At 37.8% G+C, this 10,732-nt stretch overlaps 1 protein-coding gene across 1 annotated transcript; it reads right to left on the reverse strand.

Annotated features, from left to right (window-relative positions):
- Nucleotides 1-703: 703 nt before the first annotated feature.
- On the reverse strand, nucleotides 704-1,828 carry LOC107575533 (glycine-rich cell wall structural protein 2-like; the record flags this gene model as incomplete). Its single annotated transcript, XM_016261896.1, has 3 exons — nucleotides 1,784-1,828; nucleotides 1,183-1,452; nucleotides 704-882 (listed from the first exon to the last, which is right to left on the reverse strand). Coding segments are annotated over exons 1-3 (450 nt in total), but the record flags the coding sequence as incomplete, so codon positions are not given.
- Nucleotides 1,829-10,732: the final 8,904 nt, after the last annotated feature.

Below are 10,732 nucleotides of genomic sequence, written 5' to 3' on the forward strand. Positions count from 1 at the left end.
GCGCAAGCACGGCATCACAATCGATCGGATGAGTGTTAAACTTGCGTTCGTTACAATAGCGACCGCTGACCTCATACGTCATCCTCCCGGAGTTGCTTCAGTGTACAAATGTTGGAGCAAGCTACAGTGATTACGTTTTGAATATGGATATTTTTCATACAAAAACACATCGACTCGCTACAGGAGGCCTTTGTTCACCGCCCCCCCCTCCCCGGATTTTATTTTATATATGGACGGGCACTTTTTATTTTACTTCTTTTGGACTGATGCACTACAACACCCACCAAATGCCATTAAACAGCTTGTAAGATCAAAGACAATTTTTAACACAACTCTGACTGGATTCATCTGAAAGAAGAAAGTCATATACACCTAGGATGACTTGAGGGCGAGTAATTTATGGACCGATTTTCATTTTGGGGAACTAACCCTTTAAAGCACTGATGCCAGAAATCAGTTATGCGAGAAAACAGCCAAATTATACCAAAAACACCAACTCTTCAATCAAGCAATTCTTTATTTGAGGAGGTGAGGGTGGGAGAGGGACAAAATCTTTCTAAACTGTTTGAGCAAACAGGGAAAACATGCCATATTAATAAAGCACTGAATTGAAAAGATCTCCAGTAAGTTACGCAAAATTCCCAAAACCATTTCAATGACCACATCCCTGACCCTTCCCATGACCACTTCCCTGACCACTTACATTGCGGCTTCCCTGACCATAAACGCTTCCCTGGACGCTTACCTGACCATGGCTGCTTCCCTGACCACTTCCCTGGCCATAACCATTTCCCTGACCGCTTCCCTGGCCATAACCGCTTCCCTGACCGCTTCCCTGGCCATAACGTCTTCCCTGACCATGGCCGCTTCCCTGACCGCTTCCATGGACGCTTCCCTGGTCTCTTGCCTGGCCCTGACCGCTTTCCTGACCCAAACCGCTTCCCTGGCTGCTTCCCTGGACACTTACCTGACCATGGCTACTTCCCTGACCTCTTCCCTGGACGCTTCCCTTACCATGGCCGCTTCCCTGGCCATAACCGCTTCCCTGGCATCTTGCCTGGCCCTGACCGCTTTCCTGACCCCGGCCGCTTACCAGGCCGCTTCCCTGGCCACTTTTTTGATCCTGGCCGCTTCCCTCGCCACTTTCCTCGCCGCTTTCTTGGCCCTGGCCGCTTCCCTGACCCTGGCCGCTTCCCTGACCCTGGCCACTTTCCTGACCCTGGCCGCTTCCCTGACCGCTTTCTTGACCCTGACCGCTTCCCTGGCCACTTTCCTGGCCCTGGCCGCTTCCCTGGCAACTTGCCCGACCTCTTCCCTGACCACGTGGTTCACTGCATGCAAAGCCACCGGTGGTTGGGCAACATTTCTGTGTGGCATGACCCTGGCCATCATGAAAACAGCTTTCAGCACACAGTGGAATTATCTCCGGTATGGGACACTGACCCGGCTTCACTGCGTGGACACAGATAGTCAGCTTTAGTTTGTGCATATAGACAGTATGCCACTTCAATATACAGCACGAAACATTCAAAGCATGAATAGCAAGTGTTACCTACAGAATGAATTATATTTGAAGTATTATTCCTCTTTATTTTGTAAAGCCATCCTGTGCTTAAAACTATCCAAAGGGATAATTTCAAACCTACTTTAGACGAGAACAACAAAAGGCAAAGTCTCTGCTTAAAACTTGCATTGAATTCAATGCGTTACTCGTGTGTGTGTGTGTGTGTGTGTGGTTTTTTTTTTTTTGGACCCTTAGCGTCCATTATTAGCTGAAACTCACTGAAAACAAGCGGCACGCAAACAGGCTCACAGTCAAATCGACAGCATTTGTAAAAAAAAAAAAAAAATACCTTGTGTAGACACAATTACAAAATAGATGAATAATATAGACTCCGTTTTCATTGAGCAAACAAATCACAGGAAAGCATGCTGGGAGCTGGAAATTTGTGAAAACTATACCATTGTAATTGTGAATCCGATTTAAGTCTACTTGCAGTTTGTTAATTTAGTTTATTTAATTAACCTTCATGAAGTGTTTAAGACCAATTGTTGTTAGTTGACTTAGTAAACCTCAACGAAGTGGCTACAATCACTTGTTGTGAAGTTTTCATTAAACAATTAATTTACTCAAATTCTTGGTATATACAACTTCTAGTATATCTGTGCCCTTGTGCCCCTTATTTTCAACTGTACAGATGATCAGTAATCAAAGCACATCAGAACGCGGCTCAACATGCTTTTGCATACTGAAGTGCATTAGTCTGTTTTGTGCCGGGGCTGACCAACTAAATTATAAAATGCAATCTCACTGCACATAATACTCTGCAATCAGTGGATGTGTAGTGGGGGGTGAATGGACTAATCTTCCTCTAGATAAACTCAAAGTGCAGCAGAGGTGTCTATTAACAGCACTGATTGCTCAATGGAGAGCAAGACAAGAGGGTGATGGGATCACATATTGCAATAGTCTTCTATTAGCTTGTATCCCGTCTTAAACACCTATAAGGGAAAATGAACTGTGGGAATTAAGTGGAAAATTACTTTTAAAATTGTATGTGTTCAATATTGGGGAACAAGAGAAAAAAATATTGACACATTTAAATAGGGTTTGGGATTGCAAACCAGTTTTTATTCATTACTGGAATAATTTTTTGCCATGAAATAATCGAAGACACAAATAATATTTTTGGTGTGTTTCCTTACTGGTGGCATGCAACCTCAAACACATGGCACATCGAATGTAGGAATTACTTTTTTATATATAAAAATGACTGAAGGTTTCATGAGTATTCATACTGTCTTCCATTGGTTGGACAAACACAGAGCCCTGCCCCAAACTCTCACCATTTTCTTGTGATTGATTGTATTGAGTGTATTTGAATTGTAGTGTACTTCAAATCTTAAAATTTAATACAAATAATAATAAAATAAAACAAAGGCTACTTTAGTTAATATATTTAAAATGTACTAAATTGCAGCTTCATGTTTACAAATATGGGGGGGGGGGGGACATGAATAACGACACCAATTTTTTCATTTTTGGGTGAACTATCCTTTTTAAACTCAATATTACAGCCAGACTCATAGATTGAGGGGAGTACATGTGTCTCTCAGATCAATAGGTCAAAAGCCGCTATTAAGAGATAAACGCAGCCTGAGTTATGGATGAACGACAGAGGTCACACCTGCTTTGATGCAGAGCCCTTGCTGATCACATCACCTTTGGTTTTCTTTTAAAAGTCCCTTCAAATTAGTAGATTTACACTCATCTTTTTAAAAATCTCAGATTAATCCAAACTGTAATTGGACTTTGTTGTCGTCTGTTCATGCTTCAAATAGGCCCTTAATCTCTTTTCTCTGGCAGATTTTATATCACGTCTCACCTGCATAAATACCCTGTCCCACAGATGTTTTCTCTGTCATCAATGAAAAGAGGCAATCTACCATTCCGTTAGCAATATACCAATTCCATGCAGTCAGCATCTGCTCTGCAATAAAGAGCAATTGCTCGCGTTTCCCTGGCATGATAATGCACCTTGCCATCTGTACTAAAACCTTACCGTGAGTCTGCAGAAGTCTGTGTGCCGCAAAGAGGCTGGGTAAGAAACCAGATATATGCTTGCCGAACAAAGCAATGCAAATGGCACGATGATACATGATTGCACTGGAACGTAGATGTAGACGTAGATGTTCTCTGACAGGCATGCACAAATATGCAAACAAATTAATGTATGTATGCACATACATTTGCAAAGGCCTGTGTACATTTTAACGTCCTGTTTGAATATTGCCACTGCGGTTCAGTCATGTGTTCAAAGTGTCTTCCAGACATTTTTCCATGCTAACAAACACAGATCCATAATGAGGATGAGATGGGTCAAATAACCACATCCTCACTTGCCCATAGGTCAACATAAATGCAGTGCGGCAAACCAGACTACTAGTTGCTTCTGGCAGAGCAAGCCATTCCTTCTGCTGATGCCATCTGTGGTCTAGAAGAAGAAAAGAAAAAAGAAAAAAAAACCTCCTGGGCTACACCAGTAGGTTAAAGTCTATACTGCCGCATTCAAACACACACACACACACACACACACACACACAAATACACAATCCCTCACATCTCCCAATCTGGATACAGCCTCACATATCAAGTGCAACATTGTCAGGTGATGGGAAGTGATTGGTCCCTCGTCTCTGTTGTGCCTGTGGGGAATGTGATAACATGCCATCAGACTTTTTATTTCTTGGAAGTCCTCTCACTCCATCTCTCTGACTTACTGTACACTGATGCTCATTAGCTGAATATCAATGCAGTTCATATAGGCTTGAAAGTCATTAAGATTAATCATCTTTACAGTAATTCCACCTAGAGTTTAACATTTTTCTTGATTTTATGTAATTATTTATTTGCTATTTTTAAAGGATTATAGCAAAACATATATTTAAACATTGTTACTGTATATTCAGTCAAGGCTCATTGGAAAACTGTGTCTGCGATGAGATATCTGCAAAATATTACATTACTTCTTTCACGACTAGCGTCACTTTTAAAGTTAAATGTCCAGTGAATGGCACTAAAACATGTTCAGTTTTATCTGAAACAGATGAATGTGAAACGTTTTATTATGTTGCTTGTACATTTTGTGTTGTTCAGAAATGGAATGTCTGGTGAGTGACACTAAAAGATTAATGCTCTAACATGTTTGAAAATAACATATAACATATCACCTAAACTAGACTCTACATTAAACCTAACCGATAGTGTTAACAGAAGCAAACATGAGGTTGCAAACATGATTCATTTGCTGAAGCAACCTTAGCTTGCTTTGAGCTGAAAGTTTTTCTTATGCTCTTTGTCATGACTCGTGTTTCACGGGAATTGTACCCGAGTGCTTCGCATATCAAGAGCAATGATGTACTAGGTGAGCTATCGAGTAATTTTACAACATTGGAAAAGCCATATATATATATACACGAGTAAATCATGTGATGCAAATTTCAAATGATATTAGTTTACATATCATGCACTAGCTTAAAAGTGTTTTGAGGTCATAATATAGCATTGTGCATGGAACTGTTCGAAAATAAGTCTTTATTAATCAATATTCTGCACCATAATCACACTTCTTGATATTATTTATAAAGCTTAATTATGTATTTACAGCATACACGTAGGCATCTCTTATTTTAGTTAATACACCTGTGCATTAATACCTGTCAATCACTGTGCAGTATACTATATTTGCAATAACTGCTCATATGATAACTGTGCATAAACTTTTTTGTTTTTTTTATGCGGTATATACTTTCCTAAGTATATTGTATGTATTATACTGTATCTGGCAGTCTACAGTCTGCACTGTGCAATGTTATTGTCTAATGCTAATGCACCCACAGCACCTATATTGCCTTTTTACAGTTATTATTTTTATTTCATCTTTTGTATTTATTATTAGGGCTCTAGCTGAATTCATTGGAGAATAATAGAAACAAGCGTAATTAGTGATCAGCAGGGCTTGCTGCTGCTAAGAGTGCAATTATTCCAGACGCTGAACTTTGGCTGTGGTGGACTATGGTCTTTTTGTATACCCGTTAATTGCATCCTGTACTTTAAAATGCATGCAGGGCTAATGCATCCATGTCTTGAACTTAGTGGCAAACAATTGAAAATAGCTAGTGTCCAAATAAGCACCTGCTGGGTTGAACAGAAAATATTTACAGAGTATAAATCATGTGCTCAACTCCAGTAATGTTCTAAAAGGCTTCTATATATGCAGTCCACAAATACAATGTGGGATTAATTATGTAATAAACCTGGAAATAAAAAAATTAAAAAACTTCATCAGAACAGATTTTGAGAAATGTATCACTTGAATGATAAATGTCAGAATGAGAGTCCAAACAGCTGATAAAAATATCACAATAATCCATAAGTAATCCACATGACTTCAGTCCATCAATTAACATATTGCGAAGTGAAAAGCTGCATGTTTGTAAGAAACTATCCACCATTAAGATGTTTTTAACCTCAAATTGTCACTTCTGGACAAAATACTCATTCTTAATCCATAATAATGCTTCATACAGTGAAAAAGTCCATCCCCTGTTGTCCTCGCACACCAAAATCTACAAATCTACTTGTTTAGAACTGTTTTAGACTGTTTTCAATTGTAAATGGTGCTTGATCTGTGCATATTTATCTCCTAGAAACTATGGATGGATGACTTGTATTTTAGACATTTGAAGTTAAAAGCATCTTAATGATGGATTTGTTTATTACAAACACACAGCTTTTCTTTTCACAAGACATTCAGTGATGTACTGGAGTCGTGTAGATTACTTGTATATTATTGTGATGTTTCTATCAGCTGTTTGGACTCTGACGGCACCCATTCACTGCAGAGGATTCATTGGTGAGTAAGGGATGTAATATTACATTTCTCCAAATCTGTTCAGATGAAGAAACACACTCATCTCTTGAGTCAGTGGCAGATTTAGACATAGGCAACAAGGGCAACTGCCCAGGGAGGCATCTTGCACTACCACCAGACTATTGCAGGGGTACAGTGCAGTGTTGGGGAGTACGTAGTAACTAGTGTTAAGTATAGCATATTTTGAGGAGACACTGCCTTAATATATAGGTAGAGACTCTTGAGACCCTCACAGAAACCTCTCCTGCCTCGGTCTTGTCAGAAACTGAAAACAAAATCATTGCAACACCATAAATGATGAAAGCAGCATTAACATACAGATGCATGTTATTTAACAACATATAATTGTATATGCAGAGAATAGTAATCCCAGGAGAGTACCCAGACACGTATACCTAATTAATTACAATAATTAATTACAACTAATGTCATTATGACATTATGTTTTATGTGCAAATAATAAATGGTATCTATGCAGCTATCACTCATCTCGCTAAAATAGGTTTATATAACTTAAGTTAGTCTATGTTGCTTGCTGTGTTATTACACATAGGGCAATAGCAATCCTTTTTATGTCTAGATTACATAACCAGACAGTAAAATGTAAAGTGATTTTGTAACATAATGTTTTTTTGTTTGTTTTGATTTGTTTTTAGAAAACATAACATCATTCACTTTATTAATGTTTTACTGTACAGTTGTGCAGTTTTGGAGGGATTTCTGTTTTTTTTTTAATTGGTTAGAAATAATTTAAATATATAAAAGCAAAATATATGAAAAAATTATAATTTCATTTAGATGTGGCAGAAGGGGTGGTTCACCCAGGGCGCCATACAAACTAGAACCGCCACTGTCCTGAGGAAGAGTAAATGTTCAGCGAATTTTCATTTTTGGTTGAACTGTTGCTTAAAAAAGTCATATTAAATGAGTAAATATTTAATATTCTGCACTGCATCTTTATCTTTTCTTAAGGAGCTCAAGATGTGCTTTGCTATCCTTAAAGCAAAATGTGACTTTCCAAATACTGAGGCATTCTGAAATTCATGTACATTTTACAATTCTAAAACAAAAGCTTTGACATGAGACATGCACATTTTGTATGTCTCCCTCATCTATTACACCTGATTCAACTCATCAGCTCATTAGTGGAGACTGCAAGACCTGAAGTGGGTGTGTCAGATAGAGGGAGACATGCAAAAGCCTTGTCCAAATACCCACACTTGCGGTCTTTGCACTTGACCACTTGACTACTTATATGACGTATTTCCTGTATTTGGCCCAAGTGTTCAAGTGAGCATGAAGACCACGGCTTTGTCCAAATACCCACACTTGCAATCTTTGCACTTGACCACTTGATTACTTAAATGACGTATTTCCTGTATTTGGCCGTAGTCTTCAAGTGGGTGTGAAGACCACAAGTGTGTGTCGAATTTTTCATTACCTGATGGGACACTTATAGTGTTGTAAAAATTCAAGTGTTTACACAGCTTTATTTTAATTTGAATTTGACATACTTTGCATTTTAAAATCAACTTCTAAATGCCTGTACAGTAGTTCCTGTAACATGACATAATTTTAATTTGTGGTGCTTCTAATTAAATGATAAAAAGCAGTTGCAAATGTTGTACAAAATAAATATCACCACAACTCATCTTTGCACCAATAAAAGTAAAAACACTGTTTTTCTACCAAATTATTTGTAATATCTAATTATTATATTAATATTTAACTTACAGTGGAAAGGTTTCCGTGACCTCTCGCGAGATCTCGGCAAAAAGTCTCACGATTTATTTCCTGAACATGATGCATGATGGGATACACTTAGCCTTGAATAGAGCTCTGGAGCGGTATTCGAGATAGTGTGGATTTAGTATCCATTAAGGGCACTGCACTTTGGCATTTTGAAGACATGGGACAGACTTGCACACTTACTTCCTGTCGCGCGCACGCGCTCTCAAGTGGCCAAGACCGCAAGTGTGGGTATTTGGACAAGGTGCACAAGTGTGTGTCGAACTTTTCATTACCTGATGGGACATGCTTGTAGTGTTGTAAAAATGCAAGTGTTTACATAGCTTTATTTTCATTTTAATTTGAAATACTTTGCATTTTAAAATTAACTTCTAAATGTCTGTTCAGTAGTCCCTATAGCATGACAATTTTAATTTGTGGTGCTCCTAATTAAGTGATAAAAACCAGTTGCAGATATTTATTTTACAAAATAAATATCACCACTGCTCATCTTTGCACCAATAAAACATAAAAACACTGTTTTTCTACCAAATTATATGTAATATCTAATTATTATATTAATATTTAACTTGCATTGGAAAGGTTTCCGTGACCTCTCGTGAGATCTCGGCAAAAAGTCTCACGATTTACAGTATTTCCAGAACATGATGCATGATGGGATACACTAAGCCTTGAATAGCACTCCAGAGAGATATTCGAGATAGTGTGGATTTAGTGTGCGTTAAGGGCACTGCGCTATGGCACTTTTAAGACCTGCACTCTTAAAAATAAAGGTGCTTCAAAAGGTTCTTCAAGTGATGCCATAGAAGAACCATTTTTGGTTCCACAAAGAACCATTCAGTCAAAGGTTCTTTAAAGAACCATCTCTTTCTTGCGTTTTTGTAATCTGAAGAACCTTATTTCGCCACAAAGAAATGTGAAACAGAAAGGTTCTTCAGATGTTAAAGGTTCTTTATGGAACCATTTAGACAAAAAGATTCTTCTATGGCATCGTGAAGCACCTTTATTTTTAAGAGTGTGGGACAGTCTTGCGCACTTACTTCCTGTCGCGCGCACGCGCTCTCAAGTGGCCAAGACCGCAAGTGTGGGTATTTGAACAAAGGGGAAAATGTGCAGTGCTGGGGGTACTTCATGGAGAGGTTTGAGAACCATGGGTTAACCAATCAGCAGAAAAGGGAGTTTAATTTCCACCCACATGTAGAAATCGAATAATCAAGGTGTTTATTCATTTTAAAGCCCTGAACTTAAAACAAAAAATCAAACTGGAATCTTTAAAATAAAAAAATATGTATAAAAAAATGTAATGCAACACATCCGAACTGGGGTGTTCTAACAGATACCTTTGCAATCTCCTGATTAATGTGACATCAGACCATTGAATTAACCACAGCAGATGAATGTGGAATTGAAGTAATGTGGTTAGTCAGATAGCCCTCAACGCCTCTGAGACGGACACATGCAGCAGCATTGCAGTCAACCGCAGAGCAGTGTACCTCAGAAGGCTTGCCCTGAGTGGGTAATGGAGATAAATTAACATCTGTCTCTCTCTAGAAGGCCCTCTGCTCATTCAAACAAAAAGGACTTACAATTTTCTCCTTTTGGTTCCCTTTCATAGCAGAGCAGTGAGTCAGTAATCCGCAACATCATCACAAGCCATCTGTAAGCCACAGATTTCAGTGCTTTTGTGACAATTCAGAGGTGAGGAGCAAGGAGCTGCACGGTTTTCATATCACAGGAGGAAACGGAGGAGCTTGCTTCTCGCACCGCCACCAGACTATATCCAAACATGCCTAGTAGTGGAACGTGATCATAATATGAAGCATACGATTTAGTACAATGCGAAGAAAACACTATATTGCTGGGACACTTGTCACTAGACACTGTATTAATGTAAACTGGCTCTATTTACTTTTTCATGACAGTCAATTAATTATTGGTGCACATTGGCTATATATGTACATAATGTATAAATGTCTCTCATCACTAAAACACCCTTGTATCACTTGCATTTTGCAATAATGACCAGCTGACTGTACATTATCTCTTAATCTTTTCACATCATGTCTTTTCACATGCCTACTCACCAAATAAATAAATAAATCCATAAACATTAAATATTGTTTTGAGTTAAATTTATTAAAGAATTTGACCTGCATATTATATCGTAAAGGTTCTGCTATAAACTAATGAATGGATGAATGAATGAATGAAAATACATTTAATACTGATGTCCTCTGAGGTTCAAAGTTGAACTAAATGAAATGTTGACTAACAAAAGGTTTTCAGTTTTATCTTAAATTAAATTTCTACTTTAATATGATTTAGCTTTTGTTTATGCCAAAATTAAAATATGAATTATATTTGCTACAATTATGAATTTATTTATTTATTATGGCTAACAGAAATATATGGTCTTTATAATAAATCATATTTTTGCTTTGTATACATGTGTTTGTCTTTGGAATTTATATATTTATATATATATATATATATATATATATATATATATATATATATAGTCGTGGCCATAATTATTGACACACTTTGTA

Source organism: Sinocyclocheilus grahami, unplaced genomic scaffold (genome assembly GCF_001515645.1).
Source record: "Sinocyclocheilus grahami isolate Dianchi unplaced genomic scaffold, SAMN03320097.WGS_v1.1 scaffold2696.1, whole genome shotgun sequence".
Lineage (NCBI taxonomy): Eukaryota > Metazoa > Chordata > Actinopteri > Cypriniformes > Cyprinidae > Sinocyclocheilus > Sinocyclocheilus grahami.